Source organism: Thermothelomyces thermophilus, chromosome 5 (genome assembly GCF_000226095.1).
Source record: "Thermothelomyces thermophilus ATCC 42464 chromosome 5, complete sequence".
NCBI lineage: Eukaryota > Fungi > Ascomycota > Sordariomycetes > Sordariales > Chaetomiaceae > Thermothelomyces > Thermothelomyces thermophilus.
In genome coordinates this window covers 131,695-157,254 of record NC_016476.1, presented here as the reverse complement: position 1 = coordinate 157,254, position 25,560 = coordinate 131,695, and the positions used below count along the sequence as shown (strand labels likewise).

The 25,560-nt window shown below is 54.8% G+C and overlaps 9 protein-coding genes across 9 annotated transcripts; 3 read left to right on the top strand and 6 right to left on the bottom strand.

Annotated features, from left to right (window-relative positions):
- Positions 1 to 276: 276 nt before the first annotated feature.
- MYCTH_2307902 (uncharacterized protein) lies at positions 277 to 808 on the bottom strand. Its single transcript, XM_003664723.1, has 2 exons — positions 534 to 808; positions 277 to 479 (listed from the first exon to the last, which is right to left on the bottom strand). Exons 1-2 carry the CDS (start codon positions 565 to 567, stop codon positions 304 to 306), a joined length of 210 nt encoding a protein of 69 aa, XP_003664771.1. The 5' UTR covers positions 568 to 808; the 3' UTR covers positions 277 to 303.
- An 867-nt stretch (positions 809 to 1,675) lies between these two features.
- MYCTH_2307901 (uncharacterized protein) lies at positions 1,676 to 6,488 on the bottom strand. Its single transcript, XM_003664722.1, has 2 exons — positions 2,553 to 6,488; positions 1,676 to 2,482 (listed from the first exon to the last, which is right to left on the bottom strand). Exons 1-2 carry the CDS (start codon positions 6,406 to 6,408, stop codon positions 2,151 to 2,153), a joined length of 4,188 nt encoding a protein of 1,395 aa, XP_003664770.1. The 5' UTR covers positions 6,409 to 6,488; the 3' UTR covers positions 1,676 to 2,150.
- A 712-nt stretch (positions 6,489 to 7,200) lies between these two features.
- On the top strand, positions 7,201 to 9,066 carry MYCTH_2094697 (uncharacterized protein; the record flags this gene model as incomplete). The annotated part of the gene is made up of 2 exons (XM_003664721.1): positions 7,201 to 7,762; positions 7,873 to 9,066. 2 exons carry the CDS (start codon positions 7,201 to 7,203, stop codon positions 8,880 to 8,882), a joined length of 1,572 nt encoding a protein of 523 aa, XP_003664769.1. The 3' UTR covers positions 8,883 to 9,066.
- Positions 9,067 to 9,724: 658 nt separating this feature from the next.
- Positions 9,725 to 10,360, bottom strand: MYCTH_16152 (uncharacterized protein; the record flags this gene model as incomplete). Its single annotated transcript, XM_003664720.2, has 1 exon — positions 9,725 to 10,360. A coding segment is annotated over one exon (636 nt), but the record flags the coding sequence as incomplete, so codon positions are not given.
- Positions 10,361 to 12,483: 2,123 nt separating this feature from the next.
- MYCTH_2307898 (uncharacterized protein) lies at positions 12,484 to 13,702 on the bottom strand. The gene has a single exon (XM_003664719.1). The coding sequence runs from the start codon at positions 13,478 to 13,480 to the stop codon at positions 12,572 to 12,574; it is 909 nt and encodes a 302-aa protein (XP_003664767.1). The 5' UTR covers positions 13,481 to 13,702; the 3' UTR covers positions 12,484 to 12,571.
- A 3,006-nt stretch (positions 13,703 to 16,708) lies between these two features.
- On the bottom strand, positions 16,709 to 18,345 carry MYCTH_2307897 (uncharacterized protein). The gene is made up of 3 exons (XM_003664718.1): positions 17,878 to 18,345; positions 17,526 to 17,794; positions 16,709 to 17,467 (listed from the first exon to the last, which is right to left on the bottom strand). The coding sequence occupies exons 1-3, from the start codon at positions 18,177 to 18,179 to the stop codon at positions 16,899 to 16,901; spliced, it is 1,140 nt and encodes a 379-aa protein (XP_003664766.1). The 5' UTR covers positions 18,180 to 18,345; the 3' UTR covers positions 16,709 to 16,898.
- Positions 18,346 to 18,402: 57 nt separating this feature from the next.
- On the top strand, positions 18,403 to 19,770 carry MYCTH_2307894 (uncharacterized protein). The gene is made up of 3 exons (XM_003664717.1): positions 18,403 to 19,056; positions 19,120 to 19,606; positions 19,719 to 19,770. The coding sequence occupies exons 1-2, from the start codon at positions 18,710 to 18,712 to the stop codon at positions 19,496 to 19,498; spliced, it is 726 nt and encodes a 241-aa protein (XP_003664765.1). The 5' UTR covers positions 18,403 to 18,709; the 3' UTR covers positions 19,499 to 19,606; positions 19,719 to 19,770.
- Positions 19,771 to 21,959: 2,189 nt separating this feature from the next.
- Positions 21,960 to 22,753, top strand: MYCTH_2119721 (uncharacterized protein; the record flags this gene model as incomplete). The annotated part of the gene is made up of 2 exons (XM_003664716.1): positions 21,960 to 22,333; positions 22,450 to 22,753. 2 exons carry the CDS (start codon positions 21,960 to 21,962, stop codon positions 22,751 to 22,753), a joined length of 678 nt encoding a protein of 225 aa, XP_003664764.1.
- Positions 22,754 to 23,079: 326 nt separating this feature from the next.
- On the bottom strand, positions 23,080 to 24,690 carry MYCTH_54374 (uncharacterized protein; the record flags this gene model as incomplete). Its single annotated transcript, XM_003664715.1, has 4 exons — positions 23,080 to 23,438; positions 23,549 to 24,331; positions 24,409 to 24,570; positions 24,663 to 24,690. 4 exons carry the CDS (start codon positions 24,688 to 24,690, stop codon positions 23,080 to 23,082), a joined length of 1,332 nt encoding a protein of 443 aa, XP_003664763.1.
- Positions 24,691 to 25,560: the final 870 nt, after the last annotated feature.

The window sequence follows — 25,560 nt, the reverse complement described above, 5'->3', positions numbered from 1 at the left end:
GTTGTGGCTGGCGTTTTGTTGGAGCGACTGGGAGTCTACCAGGTGGCCCAATCAGAAGAGACCGGAACAATGCTCGTCTTGGGAATACTCCGTAACCCTCCAATGTGATCGGGTGCAGTACGGCACTGAGGACCCGCTAATTACTCCTCCGGACCGGAGCCAAGCACCCGGTTATTTTCAGGAGCAGCTACGCAGACGTGGGCTGATGGTCAACGTGGTTCGTCACTTCCCTCGCCAGCGTTTCCCTTAATTAAGCCCAATTTCTCTGCCCAAGTGCTCTTTTTAGGTGAGACACTTCCTGAATCATGGGAACGATGCATCAAAGAAATAATCCCCTTCAGTGATGGCCTCTAATCCGTACATTTGGACCTTTGCGCTTTTGGTCCGGTCTACCGCTGCCTGAACTCCAGTATTCTTGGGCAGGACCAGTGTATAATCAGCGAGAATGGCCATAGCGTCTGGTTCTTGATCGGGTAATTCTGATCTCAGGTATTAGTCAGTTTCCACAAATTCTTTCTTCTTGGGCCCCTCACCGCGATAGACAAGCCGTGAAGTGAACCAAGACATTGTCACGGCAATTCCACCCAAGCTCCTTGAGAAACTCAAAAACCTACAAAATAATTAAGGCGACAATATCTTCTCAGAAGGATCAGGTGTGGCCACATCTAGGCAGAAGACGCCGTGAGTGTTGTGCTTGAAAAAGATCTGTACTAATTACCACAGCTGCCAATCGTGCCTTAGTGCCGAACGCAGTTGCGAGCTCGAGTAAGCGTACAGGAGGCGTTGAGAGTAGTGGCAAGGAAGGAACAGAAAGAGTGCCTTGTTGAACTATCTACAAAGGAGAGAAAGAGCGATATAAATAGACAAAGGAAAGATGATCTGTGCGTCCATGAGGCTGCAAAGTGGCTTGCAGCGCTTGTGGCTAGCATCCCAGAAGCTCTGTCGCTTCTGACACTTAGTCTCCTGTTATGAAACCACAGAATCCCACAGCGCAGCCCGGAGGTTGAGGGAGTTGACATTTTCGGGGGATCTCCGGGGCTCCGTCCAAACTTTTTAATCTTCCGTACAAAGGCCAGTCAAACCTCCTCCCTCACGATGAGCCTGCGAAGCAGTATTTTGACCCAGTCTGCCACAGCAGCGGTACCGGACACTCATCGCACCACGCTAAGCTCATCTAATTACCACGCCCACACAAGGTCCGGAGAGGCGGGACGAGCATCTATCACGTCAAAACTCTGACGTGTCTGTGTGCTACTTCCGACGCTGTCCAGAGCCAGCACAGCAGCGACAGCAACGCCGCAAGCCAGTCAGTTTATCCGTCGTCGGCGAACCTCAGCAACCACCCCTGCCACAAGAGCTCTTGATGACGCCGTTAACTACAGTGAACCGGTTCCTGGCATCAAGAACATGCGGATCTTTTACACACTTCCGTTTGAATGGGGCCAATGGATGGACACGGGAGCAATGGCTGGAGAGGTTTCTCTTCGTCAAGGAGCAGCTTTCCGAAGGCTTGGTTCATAATTAAGTATCTGCGCTTCCTCGATTTTAGAAATCGGCCTGTCTTCAGTCCTCGTATGGTTGGCACATCCCCCTCTGAAGCGCGCCCAGCTGTCCTCGTACGCGAATCTAATATCAGGGCCTGAGTTGGAAAGCGAAACGTCGACCAGCCTGTCTTGTCCCTTAGTCACGCTCCGAATGAACAAGATTGTATTTTCTGCCCCTCAGTTATACCTGACAATGATATTCGATATTAAGGGATATATGGATGTAATTACGTCAAATGAAAATGCAAATCCCTAGAAATTCGTGTTCTCGGATGTCCATGACCAAGCCATGCACCGTCAGCGCCATGCAAATGCACAAAACATGCTCCTTTCCCAATGCCCAGAGTACCATGCTATCCTGGTAAAACGAAAAAAAGAACCACGTCCTGTGATCAGCTTTTCCAGGGCCAAGAAACAAAACATCAGTGGTAGGAAAACAACAAAACAGAACAGAAACGAACGTTGCTTTTTAGTGTTACACCCGGACCCCGCGAGGTTGCAAGAACTTGCCCATCCCGTGAGCAATCATGTTGCCGGCTCAGCCGTGACCTTGGAACTTGTGTGGCGGTTGTCGCCATGGCAAGTTGCACCACCTACCGTCGTCTCCTAGGGCATCGGCCTTGGAGGGCCGGATGGCGGCGGCATAGAATAAGGGTAGGACGGCTGGTGCAAGAAACCCTGGGGAGGCGGAGGGTGCGGCAGCATCATCGGCGGACCCTGCGGTAAAGCCAGCAGCCCAGACCCGGGCTGCCCGTGCATTGATGCCGGTGTGGCTGGGTTAGACGGCCCGGCAGAACCCGAGTCGGTCGTTTGGTTTGTTGCATTCGCGTCGCTGGTATCATGGTTGAGGTTACTGGCCGCCTTTTCGGCCTTCTTGATCGCCAGAGTGGTGCGCCGTTTCTCGACGGCCCCTTGCATTTCGCCCGAAGCCCATCGTCCTGCATGACGTTAGCCACTGTGCCCGGACTATGCAAACCTCCAGAAAAGGCAAGAGTAGGAAGCACTTACTCCGCATGGACCAGCTCATCTTCTCCGACTTGGTCATCTCGGCGTACGGCTTGTCGAGTTCGCCGTCTCCATTCGTTGCCGGGGTGTCAGCTCCGGCTTTGCCCTTCTTGCCACGAGCCCGCTTTGGCTTGGTGTTGGTCGACGTTCCATTGGCCGGCGTCGATGCCCGCGAGGGCGCCGACGATGATGTTCCGTTGTTGTTGGTGAGCTTGATCTTGGTGATTGGCTTCTTCACCGCCGGCGGGGGTGGAGCCTGGGGATGAGCACCCGGAAGGAAAGCCGGTGCCGCGTTGAAGGTATGCAGGTACGGTCCTACCTGCGCGGGTACATGCTGTTGGGTGCCATTGCCCACATCCACCATCATCGGGCCAGCCACGAAGTTATGGTAGAACTTGGTGGCTACAGGCGGTTGGAGCGCGGGGGGGCTGGAGGGTCGCGGAGTGGACGATGGACCGGAGACCGGGGGTGGCGGTGGCGCCTGGGCGGCCGGTTCCTTCTTCTTCGGCCCGCGCTTCTTGATAGGTTCGGGCGCGGCATCCTGCTTTGGAGCAGCCGTGCCCCGGGCCCGTCGCTGGGGGCGAGATTCAAGTTCCGGGTCGTTCTCAAGCGCAAAGTTGCGCCTCCGTTTGTCTCGTAGCGAATAGGTTGACTCCATGGTCTCGGCCGTTTGGCTGGAGCTCTCGGAGGACGCCGTCGACGGCCTCGACTCGGGCTGCGTCGAGGCGTTGCTGTAAAACGACGAACTGGCAATCTCACCCTTCGTCTGGTGGTTCGCCTGCGAGCCTTTGCCGCCACGCACACGTTTCGGCTTGCCTAGCTCGCCGCCAACCCCAGCGGGAACGGACGTAGGCGGCTCCGGAAGAGGTGCGGCAGCAGCTCGGCCGCGTCTACGCGAGACTTTGGTTCTGTCCTCTGCCTCTGCATCCTCGTCTTCCGTCCGGTTTCCGTCTGCCTCAGCCGCCGTGGGGATCTGGTCTTGATCATCTGCGCGCATGGCGGGACGTGAACGTGCCGCACGGCCCTTGCGGGGTGATTCTGAGAAGTTGTTGCTGGCTTGGTTCTGTTCCGCATCCTCGGCATCTTCGCCATTGGCGGCAGTGGCGGGTTTACGCCTCTGGCGGCGACCAGGCCCCAACATCCCTGTACCCGTGGGTGTGCCAGACCGGCTGACATCTTTGCTTTGGTCCGAGACATGGCGCGGCTTCCTGATACGTTTGCCTTCAACGACGTTCTCTTCAGCCAGCTCTGCTCCTTTCTCCGTCCTCTTCCGGAGTCGATTCTCGAGCATGTCCCAACGCTGCTCTTCCGGGTTCTGGCGGCCCACCTGGGTCGGGTGGGTATTGAGCTTGAAGCCGTACGCATTAGCCATAATGCGATCCTCCTCCTTCTGGTGCTCGAGGACCATGTCGTCAATGTAGGGCTTGGAGGCGCGCATCCCGCGCACTTCGAACGCCGGGGGGCCCTTGACTGGGTCGTCGAAATGACGGCGTGGGGGGAGCGGCTCGTCGGCCCTCTGGCGGTTCTCCCAGTTGACGATCGTCTTGTCGTTCGCCTGGCGGCGCTTCGCGTTCTCCTCATCGTCCAGAATCTTCTTCAGTTCATTATATTCCTGTTGATATACATGGAGGGCCTCCACGGCAGCGGCGACGGTCTCGTAGAGGCGCTCCGTCGGCATGTCCTGCCACCCCTCAAATGCCTCCACAAACTCGTTCGGGTCACGGATCTTTGGAAACAGGTACTGTTTCGGTGGAATCCGCGTCACCTCTATTGGTTCCTCAGGACTATCGGGTTTGGCCGGGTCGTCAATGGACTCCTCCACGTCTTGGTCGTCCTCGGGTGCGTCGCCCAGGGCCGTGGCGTCTTCGGCGGGGGCGGGCGAGGGCGCAGCAGTGGGCAGGCGAGAACCGTCCGGCTGTGAATCGCTGGGAGTCTCATCACCATCTGCCGCTGTCGACCTCTCGATCACAACTGTGGGACTAGCTGTGCTCTCTGTCGTCGATGGAGGGGTATCTGAGGGCGATCTTTGGGCGTTGGCGGCCTTGTATCGCCGAACACACTCGTTGTTGAATTCCACCATGGAAATAGTTGGCTCGCCCTTCTCTTGCCGTCGCTTCGATTCCTTGCGATAAAGGGCAAAGAACTCGCTGGCCTTCAGAGGACGGCTGGGGTCCCATTCAACGTCGACCGTCTTTTTCTTGGCCGTCGAGAGGGTGGCTACGGCCGCCGGAGCAGGACTCGACTCGGCTTTCCCCGTTTTGGCTGGGTACACCCACTCCGTGTAGGGGCCTGGGAGGGGCGTGTCCTCATCCTCGTACGGAGTCAACTTCAAATGAATTGCAAATGGCGTCTCGATTTTGTAGATGTGCTCCAGCGCCTTAAGTCTTGTGGGACCTGCGGGTTTTGACCCCTCGAATGACGAGGTTCGAGACTCTGTGTGGCCGTCACCTTGCGGGACCCGCTGCGCCGTGGAATCAACTGCTAGCTGGGGTTCGGGTGCAGGGGTGGGAGTTGGCTTGGTGAATCCGGTTGTCGGTTCTGTTGCTGCTGGCCCTTGGTGTGATGGCTCGTCGTCCCCGCCATTTGGTTGCTCAAGGCTCTGCTGGCCCGGACCGACCTCGACAGTCTGCGCTGAAACGTCTTGGGCAACCTCGGGCACGCTAACGCCGGAAGGTTGATTCTCATTTACCGGTCCCTCCTCCTCCATGGGCTGCTCAGCCTCGGCGGAGCCAATGGTCGCCGAGGTGAGCACAGGAGCCTTGTGCGGTTCGTCGTGGGGTTGCTCAGGATTCTTTTCCTCCCTGATTGGCTCACCATCTACTGCTCTGGGAGCGGCATCGTGATGAACTGATGATGGATGCTGCTGCACCTGGGGGGTCGGCGACGGAACCTCAGTGCGACCAGGTTCGCTCCCATCTGAAGATGCTGGACGAGACTCGGCATCCTGAACCGAGCGCTCCGAATCCTCCTCCGACGGAGCGTCCGGGCCAGTGTCGGGTACACTGACAAGAATGGTGTCCTGCACCTCATTGTCGGACGCTTGGTCGACGAAAGGGGTTAGATCTGCAGACAGTTTCTTGGACGGATTGCGCCTGCGAGATGACGACAGGCGGGCTGGTGCTGGAGATTTGTCGGCACGGTGGCGCTTGGGGTTGGAAGAAAAATCTTCTGATTCTTCATCGGACTCGTCCTGGCCGCCTTTCCTCTTGCGGCTACCACGGGCGCCGGGAGTGGAGGCGGGCTTTACGGCCGGCTCGGTCCTGGCACCTGCAGGGAGACCGAGGTCATCATCAACCATCTCCTGGGTGTAGTCGATACGAGCCCGTTTTCGCAGGGAATGGCCGCCCTTCGAATGTCCTTCGTCGTCGGCGCCGCCGTCATAAGACGCCTCAAACGTTCTTGACCGCTTACGCGGAGGGTCGCCGGCGGCCATGATGGAGCCGGCTGTTGACGGCGACTCGCCGCTGAATGAGAATGAGTGAAACGTGGAGCTGCGCGGTGGCCGCTCGGACTTCGCAGCGGCGATACGCAATGCCTGGTCAGCCGCGGGCGACGAGGCGCGATGGGGCGTTGTCATGTTGCCAACCTGCCGGGCCTTACCCCCTCGCTGCGGCGCCGTGTACGCCATCCGCTGTGGTGGAGGCAGGGAGGATGGCTCGGGAGTGCTCGGTTTGGCCGAGTCGGAAAAGGGATGAGCTTCAGCAGAATAGTTAGAGTAAGAGTGAGAGGGAAGCGAGGTTCGTTTCTTTGCGCCGCGCCCGCGAGGGATGCCGCCGCGGCCACGGCCCATAGAGCCCGGTTGTAATTCAATCTGCTCACCGGTACCGTTTGCACGACCCTCTTCCGGCGGCTGATGCATGCAGGCGGTGGTGTTGATAAAGGTGTGTTGTCGAGGGTTTGAATGGGGTGGTGTGTAAGAGACGGGTCGCTGCGGCGAAAAAAAGAGGATCGCACTAGGGCGGCGCTGGGGCTGGTTTCCAACGTGTCAGGGTACAGCCGGGCAGCCGTAGCCAGAGCCAATTAATTAGCTATTCGCGTGCTGCAGGGTGAAAAACGCAGCGCGTCGAGAACCCAAAAAATATAAGAGGATGATACCAAAATGGGCAAGGCATTGGTACGCCGTCCTCTTATTGTACGACGACCACAATAGCAAATGCTGGGTGTGAATATCAGACCAGGTCTTCGGCGTGCAGGTGCCCTCTCCTGCGTGTTAGATTTCTTCTCACGTCAATTTCTGGAGGTTACCGAATAAGCCAGGTCCAATAGCGTTCTGCCAGCCGGCCCTCAAGGTAAGGCCCCACCTCCCCAGCTGGTATCAGCTGACTTTTAGGGAGTTGTAATCTGCACGTCTCATACGATTGCGGATTACATACACTCATTTCCAAATACCGACATACTCTGATACAATACCTTATTACGGAGTACCGAGTAACCAACCCCAACCCAGCCATTAGCTGAAGCCCGTGACGCAACAGGCAGGCCCGGCTGTGCTCTACCTATGTCCCCACCTTACTTGGCTGTTTCAAGTGGTCAACAACGCGATATCTCCCGTGTGTAAATTGCACCACTGCATCGCGTTATCTTCCCCTTCTCGCGGCGCCAGACACTTCTGATTTTATTCGTTACTGCCCCAATCTAATCAGCTCGCAACATGGCCAGCAAAAAAGCAAAGCCCGCTCCGACCGACGACGAGCTGGGGGAGCTGTTTGAGGGCATTGGCGACGACACGGCCATCAAGAAGACAACCAAGGCCAAGTCGGCATCATCCTCTTCCAGGCCCAAAGCCGATGCTGCTGCCGACCAGGACATCCTCGCCGAGCTCGAGAACCAGCTCGGCGAGAAACCCCCCGAGCGACCGCACACGCCCCGCGTCCGCGAGGTTGCAAAGCGGACATCCACCAACACACCCCCTCCCGCCAGCGAGGCCGCACGCAAATCCGCCGAGAGCGCCGCCTCTCACCGTACTCAGCCGACCTCGGGCGCGGCTGGCTCCGAACAACAGCACGAGACCGAGAAGAAGGAGGCACCCGCCCGGCAAGCGCAAGCCTCAAGCGGCGGCGGCGGCAGCAGCAGTTGGTGGGGCGGGCTCTTGTCCACGGCGTCGGCCGCCATGAAGCAGGCCGAGGCCGCGGTCAAGGAGATACAGCAGAACGAGGAGGCCAAGAAGTGGGCGGATCAAGTCCGCGGCAATGTCGGAGCGCTGAGGGGTCTTGGTATGTTTTGTTGGCTTCTGTCTCTTTCTTCCATTTTTTTCCTTCTGCCCCCGTCATCTCGCACGCACGCAGATCGAGCTCGACCTAACAAGCTCTCTCTCCTCTTCCAGGCGACGAGCTCCGACACCGTGCCCTCCCGACTTTCACCAACATCCTGCACACCCTCGCGCCGCCCATCTCGTCCCACGAACGGCTCGTAATCCACATCACGCACGACCTCGTCGGCTACCCCTCCCTCGACCCGCTCATCTACGGCGTCTTCAACCGCGTCATGGCGCAGGTGGAGGGCGGCGACCTGATGGTGATCCAGCGCGGGCAGGAGTCCACGATCCGGGACAAGTCGGCGAGCGGCGGCGGCGGCGGCGGCGGCTTCTTCGGCGCCGCGCAGCAATCGTCGGCCGGGTGGCGCGACGGCCCGTGGTGGCGCCAGACGGACGTCACGCGCGACCTGGGCGTGGTGCAAGGGCTGGTGGAGGGCACCAAGCTCTGCCGGGCCAACGCGGAGGGGTACGCGGCCGACTACTTCGCGGCCCACGGCGGCATCGAGCAGGCCAGGCAGCGCGCGGCCGAGCCCGTGAGCGAGTCCAACCCGGTCCGGAGCTCCGACATCTTCCTGTCGGTGCAGGCGGTCGGGGTGCGGCCGGACAAGGCGCTGTTTGCCGGGTCCACGGCCGTAGAGAAGGACAAAGAGGCGTCGGTGGTGGCCGAGGAGGACGAGGATGCCGACGGCGAGGTGTGCTTTGCCGTCTTCATCCTGGACCCTGTCCACGAGATCCAGTATGCCACCGTCAGCCAGAGAGTGCCGGCCAGGTGGATCCGCTGGCTCGACGCGCCGGCCACGCCGGCGACCCCCGCCAGCGGGGACGACGAGTTCCAGGCCGAGTTTGGGCTGGTGCCGGAGGAAATCCGGGAGATTGTCGAGAGCGGGGCCGTGGATCCCCGCGAGTGGGTGGCAGAGTGGGTGGAGGAGGCTCTGGCACTGTCGGTCGGCGTTGTCGCACAAAAGTACGTGGCCCGGCGCATGGGCGTCGGCGAGGGCGGCATCGGCAAGGGCAAGAAGAAGGTTGAGAGTGTCATAGAGGCCGGAGGCAACGAGGTTGCGAGGGCCGGTTTGATCTGATCTGGTCGCGGTCTGCCAGAAGACTTGCTTGTGATGCCGAGTTTGTTAGCACCGAAGTGCTCGGGTGTGTGACGGTGCGAGGGCTGGAAAGGTTCACCCCACCTGGCGTCGGGAGTCGGAAAATGCAGTTTAATTACTCTTTGTGATTATGACCGTACCTTGAATATGAATGCATTAGTTATCTAACAGAGTCCATTTGTCCATGACGATCCGAAGCTAGGTACTAATTATTCACGATGACCACCTTTTCATTGTCGTCAGCCCGACGGTAGGTTGCGTTGCTGCACCGTCGTTCGTTGCTCTCGGACGTGGTAATTACTAGACGAGTCAAGATGTAACTAGAGAAAGGCAGCTTGGGAGCTTCAGTCCAGCTAATTAGAGGGTTTGTACGAGCTTTAGTCCAGATAGAGCGCTTGTACGAATCACGGCCGAGAATGTCATAATAGAGCCCAAGGTCTACAACGCATAATATCGCCAGCAGCGCAAGTTCCCTCGATGGGACGCGTTCATCCTTTTACTTTTTTTCGTAGGCCGAGGCTCAAGAATAATTACGGATTCTTTCAGGTCGAGAATTAACTGACCCATCCCGTCAAAACAGAGAGATTCGTGTCCCTCTAAGGACCTGCCCTCACTCTGCACAAGGAAGATCAACCCTCAAAGATCTTAGCTGTTATTGTTTCCGATATGCCTTCTGATCCTCTTCTTGCCCGGTCAAGTAGAAGGACTTCTTTACCACGCAGTGCAGCCCACTACCGGTTCCTCCAAGAGGAAGACGTAGAGGACATGTTTCCCGTAAGAACGTCGATCGTGGAAGCCACGGCGGAATCTGACCCGGCAGTTCCCTATTCCATAGCCGCCATCATCTTTCTCATGGGGGCGCCGCTCTGTCCGCCCGGGCCGCGGCCATAGACGGCCTCGGCAAACATGCGCAGCTGCATCGGAAAGCGTGGATCGCCGTAGTGGTCGATGATGTCGCTCTTCTCCACGGCACAGCGCAGGTCCTGGAAGTTGGACGAGTCCATGCCGAAAGCCTCGCATTTGCGCTGCTTCTCTGCATTCCACCACGGCGGGAGAAGGCCGGGCCGCGAGCCCGCGAGCCGAATGAAGCGCTTGAGGCCGTTCAGCCCGCTGGGCTCTCCTGCATAGAGATCAACGTTCTCGCCTTCCAGCTTGTAGTTGTCCTCGACGCGCAGGCGGTAGGCGTCGATGAGAAGGCGGTACACGTCCTTCTCCGGGCGGTCGTGCAGCCAGGTCCCGTTGTCGAGGCGGGTGAAAGGTTTGGCAATGTGCTGGTCCAGGCTCTTGGGCGGCGAGAGCAGCGTGTCGGCCCTCGGGATGTTGGAAGCATTACTGGAGGAGCCGGAGGCGGTGTTGCCGCCGCCCTTGCCGCATACCTTCTTGTGAGCCTTCCAGTCCGCTTTCTGGCAGTCGCGAGAGCAGTAGGGAGTGACTGAGCACTTGGCGCAGCGCTTCAGAGTCACCTCGGGAGGCGCCTTATGGCAGGCGTTACAATGCTCGGCCATCTTTGATGACGGATATGCGATATGTAGAGGACAACAGACGGTGTCCTTTCCACAACTTAAAATATGGGTGCTAGGATTGTGTGTTAGCTTTGTGGCGAGTTTAGGGGTCTCTTTCTCAATGCTTCTTTAGAATAGAATGGACTCTGAATAGATATGGTAGGGGCTCAATAGTTGGGAATCTGTTGCACACAGGCAGGGTGATATGCGCTCCCGTATGTCGGTTTGCTGGCGGGCAGCACAAAATCATGGGTATTTCGCGTGGTGTTTACTTACGTCTTGCGATGATCTGGAGATGTCCGCCCTCGCTCCTGCGCAATTCTGATGAGCCGGCGTTCGATTAGTTTAGAATTGGGTGGCTCGGCGACTAAGCGTAATTATAAATCGGACCTTCGCTTCAGATAGCAGGATCTCGGAGTGGCTCTTTCGATTGCAGCGGGCGTGGTTGGCGGAGATGTGAAGAGAAGAATCGAGCTTCAGGCGGGATTTCGGCGGTTTTGATTAATTATGTAAGTACCGTTGTCTTCAGAGCCCGGGGCAGAATGCGGTGAGGTCCACGAACCTGTGATGGGATGAAACTAACTAATAACCCTACCAGCGACCTGCCAATGACTGCTCCAGCCGCACCAGCTCTGGCCCGGCAAACCTGGAAGCGAGTTGACCGAGATGATCGAGATGACACTGCAGAGATGAGTTCGCCAGGTCCAGCTAGCAAAAGAGATCTGTTGGGGCTTCTGATCAGGAGAAACTTGTGACGAATCGAGGCGTTGGAGAGGGAGAGAGTGCTGTAGGTAATAGGTAATACTTATACTCCGTACTGCAGCCAGACAAATAACCAGAAAACAACGAACAGTAGGTGGGTGATACAGTTCGTTTGTCTGCGGACGCGTTTGTCATGTAAGGTTAGATAAGCCCCGTGGATCTGGCAAACGGACCGGCAAACGGAGGGTTCTTTGTTCCTACCCTCTACTTATACAGAGCCACAGGGCCAGCAAACGTAGGAAGAAGACATCGCACTTTTGAACTATTTTGAATACTACCACCTTCTTCCATCTATTGGAACCACCATCTTTCATCAGTGGGCTTAGCAACTATGACCGGTTTGCCGCACCAGCCAACCACATGTGGCAGAGACATGTGTTAGAGCCAAACCGGCCGGGAAGCTGCAGTGATTAGGTATTTCCTCCTGCTGTGGCTGCTCCATTTTCGGTGCCCGTTGGACTCTGCTCGTCTGCCTAGACAAAGCAAGTATAGTCATGTTGAAGTAGGGCCTTCATTGGCCGAATCTCTGGGCGTGTACTAGTATTAGGGACACCAATACAGACAAAACAAAGCAGACAACTACGCAATGGACTTTCTACCTTTGAGGAATCCCTTCGCTTCCCACGTACGTGGGTTCCTTTTCATCTTCCCTGAGGGGCATCGACACGGTTGTTTTTATTTCTGTTGTCTATTGCGATCGGGAGGCGTTGTGTTTGTCGTCGCCCTGGGTGTCTGCATGCCCCGGATGCATTGTACCCACGCTTCTCTCCATCTGACTGGAGGAGAGTTTGGTTGAGGTGTTTGTATGGTGGTGTGAGAGTCATCATCAGTTCAATAGTTTCGCGCATCGAGCCTACGGAGCTATGGGGCTCCGCTTCAAACATCATTAGGACCGCGAGACGAGGTGCATGAAGCGGACCGTAGTCGAAGGATATATTGCTTCGATTTTCCAGAAAAGATATCCGTGTATATTCTAGCTGCCTACTTAGAACTTAGCTACTAGCTAGTAATTAATTGGTGTGTGTACGGTAGGTTGCTGATTTCAACTTGCACGGTGGATCATTTGCTGACACTTGCTCGCAACGGTGGCTGGACTGCTACTAACAGAGAGGCGCGAAACATGCAAGAGACACAGCGCGAAGTGCAGTTGTATCAGATGAAACAACAGAGACCCAGGGAAGCAGGAAGCAGGACTTCAGTTGGCATAGAGAAGTTGTTCGTTAGTTGTCTAACCTTGGATCCGGTCGGTATTCGGGAGCAGAGCAGACATTCAGGCATAATTACTTCACGCAACCTAATACACAGAAAAGAGACAAATTGCGAATCTAAACGGGGGTGCATTGTACAGAACATGATAGGCTAGATCATACACGATATGGTAAGCTAACGTCTAACAGTTTTCCTTTTCTAGGAGCTTCTTTCCCGCGCCTGCGTTGCCACGAATCTCTCACATTCAGCTCTCAGCAGAGGATACTGCGTAGCAATTTCCTCAATGGCTACTTGCATCAAAGCTTCGTCTTTAGCAATACTCCGTCCAAGCCGGGAGAGGACATCTTGCTGGACAGACGCGATGGATGTATATTCGCCGTGCCAGCACCGCGTCGTCACGTCGCCAAAGACTATATCTGCCGAAACCGACGGAAACTTATTCCTCCTCAGCTTCTCACCCCTAGCTCGGGGATCGAGTTCGTGCCAAGGCCAGTGTCCAAATCGGATGGTGTAGATACACGAGGCAAGCGAGAACTGTTCGCTGACCGGACCAGCAGGCGGCGTTTCGAAATTCTCGTCCATCTTGCAGAAAGGCTCGCTTGCTACTATAAGTTCTGCGCCCGGCTTGACGGTCGCGTCAAAGTCGCTAAGTTGGATATTGTCGTTTGCATCAAGAAGGATATTGGCCGGCCGGAGATCGCCGTGAACGAGGCCGAGACGTTCGAGCCAAGCGACAGCACTGGTTAGCTGTAGAACCCATCGTTCCTGGGTACGGGCCGGAATGGTAGCCTTCCGAGACTGGGATAGCCGTTCTTGAAGCGTAGATTCCATTCGGCGTAGGAAGATGCCTTCCGGGACACAGAGGATGCACTGGACGATATTTGGGTGTGGGTGCTCCATCAGGATGCGATATACCGCCTTCTCGGCCTCAATTTTCTTGCTGCTCTCTTCCATTTCCTTAATCTGCTCGGGCAAGCCATTGTCGAACTTGGTAGGACACTTCAAGACGATGTTTGGGCTAATATGGAAAACATGGCCGGCGGCGCCCCTGGAGATAAGATTGTCGGCCGAGAGTGAGCGAAATGGCATGCGGAGGAAGGGTGCCATTGTGGGGTGATGCAGAGGAAGTCTAACAGTTGGGCGGTTTACACGTGTAGTGATGCTACCGTAGACAGCTGATAGCGGCTGGGCGACCTACCAGTTATCAGCAATGAGCCTATACAGACCTTCTGTTGCGGGGTTGACACATGGCGTTTCTGGCATTGTGGAATTGCCGCTCATTTAGTGGGACTCGACTGCAAATTCTCCAAAGGATGAAACAAGACGTACATACCTTAGACAAAGACTTGCCTCTGCTTATGGTTCGTCTGGCGGCGGACTCGGACAAGACCCAAACTTGGACTGTACCCCTTGCAGAATGGGGATTTGTTCAACTCACATAAATGAAACAAATGTTGTCGTAGACTGATGAGAGGAAAGACTTGGGGCTGTGTACATGACTAGGAGGCGAATAAGCACATATATATACGGCTGGGCCGCCTGCCTACATGTGCCGGCACTGAACAGCCATCTCAGCCTCTTGTGCAGCTAAGGGGAAGGCTGTCCTTGCGTGAATGACATTGTACCGTGCAGGTACTATACCCAGGGAGTTACGGGGTCATCCGCACATCCAGGTGAAGCAACGACAATGCACAGTCACACGTGTACATCGAGGTGCCGGGTACTTCTTTTGGCCAAGGCAGTGTGACTACCTGTTCCAAACCTTGCGCAATGAGTCTGCCATCGGGCTTGCAAAAATGCCCCTCCTCGATTATGCACAATTTTGGTGACCGGACGTCCAATCAGTGGTGTGCATTGATGCACCTTTCCCGGTGAGGATCGTGAGGATAGCTCTTTTTAACTGGTTGTGGTGGGGTTCTTTGTCGGGTAGCTAGGCAGCGAGCTGCGGCGGCCTTGAGGTTGCTGCATCGGGATTGGGCGGCACTTCACCGGTTGAACTGCCTGTTATCACTTATTCGCATGCACTGATTGGGCTCGGATCAATCTTGCTATGTACCAGTAAACACCGAAAAGCGGCCCGTTCCTCCGACGGGGCAAGTAGCTGTAGTATAAAATGCCTAGCCGTGCCGGTTCAGCGTCAGAGGACTCAGTTGCGGACCTGGGCTTGGCTCGGGCTTGGTCAGTCAGTCCAAGGCTGGTTTCGGCGTGGGTGGGGGTCTCAACGTAAACAGCAGAGATCGAGGGCGACGGTGTGGCTCTCTGGGAGTGCGGCATCGGGCACCTCATCCGGATGAGAAGGCACGAGTGATTTTTCAGAGATGATCCCGCGGACATTGGCTGAGGACCTCGGCTCCAATTAGATTAGACGCGAACCGACGTGGCCTGACGGCTTCGCTGACTTGCCGTCCAGGGCGTTTTAGATAGTCGGTTTTGGATGATGGTCGGGTCATGAGAAAGTGGGGTATTATCCATGTCCGCATATACATATATTCAGTTTCAGTTGCCGGATGGAGGGACTGGCTGAAGTGCTCACGGCGTTTTAGTGGTCAATGGCTTCGTTCTGGTGTACTGGCAATGTGAAATGTCTGGTTATCCTGTAGGGTCGGCTGTGACGGGCGCCAGGGATGATGTGTGAGGAACTGTTAATGGTAGAGTGCCGAACGCAGTGGAAGCTCCGGGAGCGTTGAAAGCAGTCTGCAGTGGGTGGCTGTACGAAGGAGACAGTGCCTTGTTGAAGCTATCTACAAAGGAGACAAAAACGAGTGGTATTTATAGACAAAGGGACTGGCCAATGCGTTGAACAGCCTCATACAGCTGTGGCAAACGCGTGGCTAATACGCTTGGAAGCTCCACAGCTTCCGACATAGAGTGATATTAGAGATTAAAGGTAAGCATCTAACTGACGGACCGTAGTTCGGGAGTTCTTGACACCTATCGGTAGCCTAATCAGCTTAGTACTAAGCTTAATAGTAAGCAGTTATAAGAATGCCTCCATTCCCATCTCGAACTCTACACTATCACTATTAGAACTGTCGCTATTAGCATAGACTAGTTCGTCTTAGCAACTATAAATTTGGGCAAGGCTCTGTCGCTCGTACAATATAGAATGGCATATATTTAACGTTAGCGATTTCTACTCAAATTGTTCTTAGATTCCCCAATATAAATTGATTCTTGCTACTATATGTCTCTCCTTAAAGCGACAGAAGGTTTTCGGAGGTTCGCTAAAAGAGTCTGCCTTGATAACGAAGAGTTGACTCTGAAGCTCGAAGGTCTCCGGGCAATGCCGCTAGAAGATATAATACAGCGGCGGGAGATCAAGAATGTTATTAGCACATTCTACACAGACGAAGACGAAAACAAGGTGAGCAAAGGTTAACGATCTCTCGTGGAATGTACTTTACTAATTAGAAGTATAGCAATGGTCTATTAAATAAGAAGCAAAGGGCCAAGGCAAGACAATCTAGCTTCGGCGTGAAGTTAGACTTATCTATCTAGAAGGAGGCCTACCTACAGATGGCTAGATTCATTTGGTTGTAGTTGTCCTGCCGCCCTAAATGCCAGGGGAGAGGACAGTAGTTACAGGCAGTTCTCCTTCTAGAGGATTACGAACGACCTACAAGGTTATGGTTAGAAAGTCGGATAGGGAGGAAAAGATCACGCTACAGAATGGTGACATCCTCTGACTTGACAAAGATAAGAAGATAGAGGCGACGAGTGGTAGAATTGCGTTTATTCTCCTGAAGTATGATGTGGTTCCGGAGAGCCATGATCACTGAGGCTCCTCTATAGGATATGGCCTATAATCCAAATCCTACGCGTTGGTCTCAAATTCACGTATGAGGAAGGTTTCCCATTGGTCTTCTGACAAGGGCTATATAAACCCTAAATCTCCATCCTCGGGTGTGCCTCCGTTTGCTTATAACAAACCTACGCCGCCGCCCATACCATTACCAACCGGTGCTAACCCCAGATGTGAGGTCTCCGTAGTAGGAAGACTTGTACCGTCGGCCAGAAGTTATAGACATGTGATCATCATCATCCCCTCTTTCATGACTGCTTCTCCTAGGCTCTTTTCACTCCTAGACTGATCTATCTCATCCGTAGCCGATAGATCGGGCTAAAGCGGTGACGCGGCAATCCCGATAGGGTCCTTTAGGTAGTTATCTTTATAAACGTAGATATTCCTACCCTTTATTATAATATTAATTTCTAATTAAGATAAAGTACGAGCTACTTACTGAGAAGAAATAGCTTAAATATATAATACTAGGCGGATTCTGATCTTCCGGACTGTCTATGCTACTAGGGAATTTAGTACCATATACTTTCTCAGGGGTATATTACCTAATGCTTAATTGAGTTGTTGATCTCCACGGGTGCTGTGAACATTGAGGCTTGAAAAATCCTGGCTCAAGACGTGGGCGTGAAACGGAGACTTGTAGAGAGACTGTTTCAGTTCTGTAGTGCCATGCAGAAGCCCTGGGCGTGCTACGCGCCGACGCTTGCAGCCTACCCCTTAGAACTACAACACTGCCTTCTTAAACCAAGGATGCTCTAAAGCCTCCCTCGCGGTTATCCTTCTGTTCGGATCCAGATTCGCCATCTTGCCCACCAAGTCGCGGAAATCCGGCTCCACGTAATGCCAAAGGGCGAACGGCTGCCTGGGTTTCTCGGCGTTAAAGTCGCCAGTCAGGGCAATCAGCCGCTCGAAGAAGGGGTTGTCCTCCCCGATATGACCAAGTAGACCCTGAAACCCACTCTCGTCGGCAAAGTACGAGATGTGACGCCGGAGAATGTGCCACCAAGCCATGTCGCTCTTCAGCTCCTCGTCACTCACGCGGAAGACTATCTCGTTGCTCATGACGTAGATAGCCATGATGGCGAACGAGTAGATGTCGGATGGAGTATTTTGCTTGGCCCGCGCCCAGGACTCGGGGCTCCGCCAGAGCTCGTTGCCGCAGAGACAGCCTTTTATGCTCTTGCCTGGGCCAAGGAGTACAGAATCTTCTAGGTCCGAGATACGCACTTGGGTGATGCGGATATCTGGGCCGGACGTGTCGTAGTCCAGGAGGATGTTGTTAGGCTTGATGTCTGCGAAAGTCAGCGCCTGTGCAGCTGGGGTCTAGGGGTTGGTAGGGTGTTTAAAAACCTGTGTGGATAATGCCTCTGTCATGCAATTCGGCAAGTCCGAGGAGGGCACTCTTTAGGATGTGCCTCCGTGTCTGCGTTGACAGGGCCTGCTGGGAGAGATGGAGGAGGTCGCCTGGGAGGAAGTCATAGACAAACATCTCGTCGTCGCGAATGGTGTCAACCAGCACCCTGATATTTGGGCATGGGGCAAGGGGGGTCTGCAGGGACAGTTGATAGTCGAACTCCCCTTTGATCATGTCCTTCAGGATGAACTGCTTCCCTTCGGAACTGTCGGCGAAGGTGTCGGTCAGTTTCCTTTTCCTTCTCACCGCCTGGCGCGCGCAAGACAAAAGAACACACTAAGAACACACCTGGCGCGGTACACACACAACAGGGGCTTTCGGCGCACCGATAGAATCTCCTCAACTTTGTATATCCTTCCTGAATCGCCGCGAATCGCCGAGTCCACTAGGAAGGGCTCGGAGCGCCTAGTTCTTGACGAACCTATAGTATGCTGGGTACGGTATTGCCAAAATTGGAGTAACGATAGTCCGGGAAGATGATTCCAGAATGGGGAAATTAGGTAGGCAGGTCGCCGGACGCTTTGCAAAGCCACTGTTCTTGGCCATAGGAGGGAGTGTCGAAGTGCCAAGGCTAGCCTAGAGCTAGCCATGGTCGAGATCGGTCCTGCTTAGACGCGAATATTGGTGATGATGCGCAGACCGCGTTTTTTGGCCTGCTGGGTGTAGGAAAAAGAGGTCCAGTAGGTCGCAATTTCCGACGGTGGCGTTCAGGCCGCGCACAGGCCCATCGATGTATGTACCGGCGCAGTACCAGCCATGGTGGTTATTTACCATCTCCCTGCACAACGCGCTTAAGGTGTATGTATGTATGTATATACCTACACGCGCTTACTGCTGCCTAAGTGCCGGCTTAGGCGTGCTGCAGGCCATCTAAGAAACAAACCCCAAAGCCAAAGAATGTTTGGAAAGATACCTGTAATTATGATCTTACCTTACCTCGCCTTGCCAGCAGGCTCAGAATCGGCCGTCTTCACTCCCACTTTTATTTAAGCATCTTAGGCCTCCCATTTCTGCAGACTTCAGGATATACAGCGTATTGCCGAGAAACCGACCGCGGTTTCCTCTTTAACCCAATCAGAACTCGCAAGACTCCCTAAATCACCGCATCAATACTCATTCAATGGACGTTCCCAATGTTGTCGACCCCACCTTGACTGAGGCCGCCGCTGCCGACAACACCTCCGATCTTGACCGTCCTATCCGCGTATTGGTGCAGACCCAAACGCACCTCGTTTCCGGCGACAGGTCTACCGAGTTTGGGGAGAGATACGACGCAATGGTGAACCTGATCTGCCAGCACGTCTGGCAGCGCGAGTACGACAAATTCCGCGAGCGCGACTGGAGCTACCACTGCCACTTTGCCCTGGATAACGTCGAGTGCTGGTTCCTTGTCGACCACCACGGCCCGGACCCGAGTCCGCCGCCGGACCCGCCGATTATATGGTATCGATGGACCGGAAAAGAATTGTTTGTCTGCCTCAATCTCTCCGGCTGCCTACCGCCGTGGCTGTTTAACTTACTGCGCTACAGTGTGATGATGCGTGACCCGCTCCCTGGTAGGGTGCGTCGTGAGCTCCGGCATTATCCATTCCAACGGGTTGCATACCACCTCCTTATTCAGGAGTACCCTAAGCGGCGAACTCCAAGGCGTTACAAATCCCGCGCCGAGGAAATACGTGTGAAACGAAAGATGCTCCACAACACGTTACTCAGTAACCTGGGCTTGACTGAGGAGCTTCTACGATTTGTACAGGATTGTCCTGACGCGGCAGAATGGGTGAAGGCACGGGTTCCACCGGAGACTTGGGCGAGACTCGAGGATCCTTCGGAGATCGTGCTACCACTCGAGCCGAAAGAGGGCCATACCTGGACTGGGTCCTCAGATCGGGTTGGCCGCCCAGAGAGTTAGAGGGGGCTGCAGTGAGCCTTTGCCGTTACAAATTTCGCAGGATGGATCGGGGCGTAGGGAGGCGTCGGAACCGCTAGATGGCGGTCTGGATCTACCACTGCTTCTAAGGTACGTTGGGTATTTTCTTTTCGTGGAGGATCGGCTTGAAGTCTAGCTCCCATTGAGTCATCAATCTTGATAGATCGGATGATACTACAGTGTGTTAACCTTGTGACGAAAGAAACGTCAAGGGAGATTCTCAAAAATATCACATGCACATTTACCTTGGGGAATCCTTAGCAAGCATACCACCAGTTATATAACTAGAATTCCCTGACAGCTGCCAGTCCGGCCGCCGCCCGCTACAATGCCAGCATCAAAGACAACGACTGGAGCAAACATTGTAGGGGAACGCTACTAACACCATACAGCCTTAACCAGCAGATCCCGCTTTAGCTGCTGACGATAGGACGCTGAACACCTAGAGAAAGCAGCCTCCAAGTCGATCTGCTAACAATCAAGACAAGAGGCAAGAGGTGGCCTGAGAAAAGGGGAAAGAGGAGAGGGCTTGTACGAGAGACTATGGCAGAAGCCAACGAATCGTATATAGTTAGCGTGCCAAGGCCCTTTAGGCTCAGTGCTTCCAGGCGAAATAAATTCCATCCATTCCATCTATCCATCCAGCCAGCAGCAACTATAACAGCATCAATAGCATTAACAGTATCAACCAAATGTATCGTAGGTAGATTAGTTCTCTGATGTTTTGAAACATCCTAACGATCCCAAAGCAACAACATCTTCGTAATCCTCACGGGCAGCTACTTCGGCCGCCGCTAACGCCCGATCATAGTCATCTTTAACGTCGGGATCCAGGGCATCAAGGCCATCGATGAATCGCCCGGAGGCCCGCGGTGCCGCTATGACGGGTTCGTGCGAGACCTTCTTTCCAATGCCATTATAAGTTTCGATTCTTCGCCGGTTCTTCTCTTCCATTGAGCGGGAAGCCACGTTCCATAGTCTTGCCTAACATCTAACTACAATCATGGCACACCAGACGAATGAAATCTACGTTCTTCCATTGTCGATAACAGCCCCATTTGTCAGTGCTTTCGACCTGTTCGATTTGTCAATAGACCTACATGAAGGCATCGGTCAAGAACTCACGACCGTGGCATAATTAGCATATTTGGCCAGTCATCTATCGACTGGGCAAACAAAAAAAACACCGCTGCCTGGCCGCGGTCAGTCAGACGGAGAGCAAATGAACAGATCTCTGGTCTCCTCTCCTGCCCGTGCTTAGTAGAAGTCTTCTCGGGCACGGCCAACCTCAGCCTTCTCCAGTCTGATCTCCGTCTCGCTGTCGACTTCTCCAGAGACTAGTAAGTAGTCATCTTAGTTGGAATTCTTTCCCGTGAAGGCGTACGCCCTCGACTAGTGCAGGTTCAGACAACACCGGTACGAACGAAGACATCGACACTCTGGATCAGAGGTGAGGATCGATGACACCTGGCAGGTCACGTCATGCCGGGTCTAGGGAGGCTGAAACTGCGCAATATGATTACGCCCGTCTCGTAGACACAGCCATGGGGACGCGGATAGCATACGAGCTGCTCGAGCAGGCGTCTGTCCATCAGTTGAGAATCTCGCAGTCGGGGATCTACGGGACTCAACAGGAGGCAGCCCCCGAAACAACATGACTATCCGAATTTTAGGAGACAGAGATGGACAGCAAGTCCTCGTCAGCTCACCACACTCGCCGGAAGCGGTACGCTAATAAGTCGCAATATGAATCATTGAATCAACTGTGCTCTACAATGCTCTCATTCTCGGTGTGAGGATATGAGGCAACTGATTTCAGACAACTGATTTCGATCAAGGCTTTTTTTTTTTTTTTTTTTTTTCGTTCTCGGTTTGTTCTCCCCTGTGTCTTCTTCCTATTTTCTCTTTTGACTACTTCCGTTAATTACCTATGAAGTCGCGTCACCTCATTTCCACCAATCTTCTCTTACACGCGCCATCCGTCTTACTAACCCCGTGAGTCCCCCTCCCCCCCCCCCCCCCCCGGGGAAACAGATTTCGAGGCTACCTGACTTCTATCAGATCAACAATGCGGTTTCATAATCAGCTTGATTGTAGCCTTCGTCTTCAGCCTAAGCCCGTAGGACCGGACGATGGCCCAATTACAAACAGCTAAACTTTGACACGCTATGGCAGGCCGATATTGTTCCCCGGGCCCCATTTTATCCGGAACGGTAATGAATCTGCTTTGCATATATATACATGAAGGGAAGCCGTACACACACAACGCCGATCTCTACGCCATCCCAGTCTGGAAACTCGGAGGCTAGCGATCGTCAGGAATACGGTACCTTACAAGTAGCGCAACACATATTATTATATACCCAACCATTTAGATCTTCTAGAAGCCTTTTCTTTCCCAACCCACCCACGAAAAAAAGGGCCCTGCTGTCGCGAGATCAGAATGCGTACTGCCATCGCCAACGTCTTCTCCTTCTGCCTCGTCCTGTTGCTCGGCAGCTTGAGGGGAGGCCACGCCTTCGCGACGGCGCCGGCGCCGGCGCTGGACAAGAGACAGAGCACGTCGCGGTACTGCAGCCCGAGCACGCAGATCTGCTACCTCGAGTACTCGTGGGGCCCCACGATCCCCGTCTTCCGCATCGCCGTCCCCGACAGCGCGTCGACCAACACCGACTTCCAGACGCTGCTGCAGATTGTCGCGCCCGCCTCGCTCGGCTGGGCCGGCTTCTCCTGGGGCGGCGGCATGACGCTCAACCCGCTGACGGTGGCGTGGCCCAACGGCAGCGGAGGGGCGACGGTTTCTTCGCGGTGGGCAACGTACGTCTTCGTCCCTCCTTTCCCTTTTTTTTTTTTTTTGTTTTGTACCCCTAATTACCCCTGTGCTGTGAACGAATCGATGAGAGCTGACAAGCGTGCCGGGAGACAAAATCAAGTGGACGGAGCCTCCCCACGGTGTACTCGTCGGCGACGTACCGCATCATCTCGGCCGAGACCAACTCGACGCACTGGACGGTCGAGACGGTTTGCTCGGGATGCAGCCGGTGGAACGGCAGCGCGCTGAGCACCACGGCCGTCAACACCTTTGCGTGGGCCGTCAGCAAGAGTCCCGTGTCGCAGCCCGCCGACAGCTCGAGCAGCTTCCAGATCCACGACAATATCGGCACCTTCGCCGCGTCGTTAAACGACGCCAAGGTGCCCAAAGCGACCTTTGATCAGTATGTGCAAGGGGCCCAGTGAGCGAACAAGCCAAAGCCCGCTACTACCTGGTGTGATGCTGGAGTAGGTGATGGAGCGGCGGACAGAGAAGAAGAAAAAACGGGGTTCCATCCTATGATATTATAGATATTATATACGGATCAACCCCTCGGTGCAAATGTACATACATAAATAACAGCCACAACGCCGTCCCATCTATAATCAACTATACATGTATGCGCAGGACAGGACAAAGCAGAAGGAATACAATGCAAGCACCAGACCAATACATGTCCTATACACCCATGCACCTAACCCTTTTCCGAGTCGCTTTCCGTCTTTTGCTTGTACATAGATACAAAGACATCTCAGGCAAAGGCCCCGACAACAGCCATCAGCCCAGCGCCGCTGACGACGGCAAGGAAGGCGTTCACCCTCCTCCTCCCTTTCAGCACCTTGTAGCTCTTCTCGCTCAGAAAGTCCTCGGCCAGCAGCTGGACCAGGCCGGCAAACAACAACAGGCCGCTCGAGATGGCGTTCATGAACCCCACCATCAGCAGGCCGGTCTGGCTCATTGGGTCGTAGAAGCTGTGCACGAACAGGCCGATGGCCTGGCCGACGGGCGTCGTGGCGCCGAAGGCGAGGACCATCAGCCACGGGCGCGGCGAGGAGCGCGGGAAGTGCAGGGCGGCGATGCGCGTGCCGAGGGCGAGGCCTTCGAAGCATTCTGTTTGTTTTGTCGTCGTCGCCTGTGTCAGTTACAAAGGCCAAGACACCGGGAGCTTGCGAACAACAAGGGACGAAAGAAAGGAAGAAAGCGGCGGGGGGCGGACGTACGGTGGAAAGAGATGGCGATGAGGAAGACGGCAAAGGTCGGGCCGGTGGCGACTGACAACGCCATGCCGATGAAGACGCTATGAAAGAGGATGCCGGCCTCGAGCAGAGCGCACTGCAGCATCATGCGCTTCTGCTCGTCGGGGTTGGGGACGCGCTGGAGGGGCGGGAGCCTGGGGTCGGACTTGCGTTGCTGGCTCGGTTCCGGGCTCTGGCGCAGCTCCTCGAAACCGAGATCCAGGTCCAGCGACTCGCGGTCGTTCCCCTGCGTGCTATCTCGCTGGCTCTTGAGCGGGTTGTCCCGACGAGGTGCCATCGTGGGCGTGGATCCCGGAAGAGGCGACGCGCCCGCGACCAAGCCCTCTGTCGCCTCCAGGTCGTCGAGCGCAATGTTTGCCGGCAGGTCGCGCCGGGGGTGCCGCGAAGCGGACTCGCCGGCGTGCCCGTGTTCATTGCCAGCCGTGTCGCCGTCGTCGCTGTCCTCCTCCTCTTCCCAGGCGTGATGCGAATGGGAATGTCCCGCGCCCCGCGTTGTCAAGTACGACTCGAGCGCAACCACCACGAACGCAGACACCATGGCAATCAACCCGGCGAGCGGCCGGTATCCTTCGCTGAAGATGTGCGGGAGGCATGGGTCGGTCAACGAGGTAAACGCTGTCGGGAGGAGGTGGACAAAGGCGGTGGCCATCAGGACGCCGGTGCCGAAGTGCTGGCAGAGGAAGATGATGTTGCGCTGGCGTTTGCTGCCCTTGGTCAGGCGCTGGGAAAAGAGGGGGAACCCGCACGCTGTCGCCCGTCCACAGTCAGAGAAGAGAACAGTAAATTCGCAGTGCGGAAGCTGTGGTAACTAGCGTGTAACATACACAGAGTGCTCAGGGTAAGAATCAGGAAGAGGGCAAACACGTGGATGCCCGTGTCATAGTACCCCTTCTTCCCGGAGCCGCATGCTGGTCGTTCGTCGGCATCACTGCGTCTCGACAGCTCCGCGAGGAGCAGTTCGGTTGGTATTGAGGACCATTGGAGATCTGTGCCGTATGCTGTGTCAGAACGACAGGACTTCTAGGAGGGGAGGCGAAAGTCGAAGTTGATGATGACGAGGGACACGGGGTATGCGAACCATCTGCCCGGAGGCCAAACCTCTCCATTCTCAAGCAAAACCCTGGGAGAATTCGTTCAGGCGATCACTGCATCGTGGCGTCCCAAGGGATTCGAGCGGTGGGGGCAGCTCTATGTGACCTAACATGCGCCGCGATGACCTTGCCGTTGCGAGATGGGCTCGATGGAATGCTCAGAACGTGGTCGGTGTAGTTTATTGTGGTGTGTTTCCGCATGCGTGCCGAGAACTTGGCGTTGACATTGGCTGCTACTGCGCCCAGTTCTAGTGTAGGCCCACTGCTACTGCCGCCCCCCACCCCCACCCCCCCAGAATAGCCCCTAGCTTATAACGGCCCCACCGGAGCTGTGACATTGGTGGAACTTTGCTTCATGCCACGGCGAGTTTCATTCAATGGGTCTCTGCCAGTCGCTACTGGCCGAAATGGCCATGTCATCCTCATCGCCAGTTCTACCCGGTGGTTAGTGCTGACTAATTAATTCAGGACTACCACCTGTCTCCCGACAGGTAGGGCCAAAACCCCCAGACATGCCAATATAGCCAGACACATCGCCACCAAATTTCCTATACATTCGCGTCTTTGCAAAAGGTATCATCAAGTTCAATTACCATCGTAATAACAGCCTTAAATAGCTATAAATAGTTCAATTATAAACTAGGCTCTGAAAAGCTTAAAAACGTAGTAAAATTTAATTCTACCCGGTTGTAACTAGTTAAATAACTAGTTATATAACTTGTATTTATCTCTATCTCCTTTTATATTATACCCCCTATCCCTATCGCTCTTAACACTCCTAATTATAATAGTACCTTCTCTTTTAGCCTTCTAGTAATAGTTATTATCTTCTATCCTTAGTATTACTACTATAGACTTATAGGTATATCGCTTCTTAAACCTCCT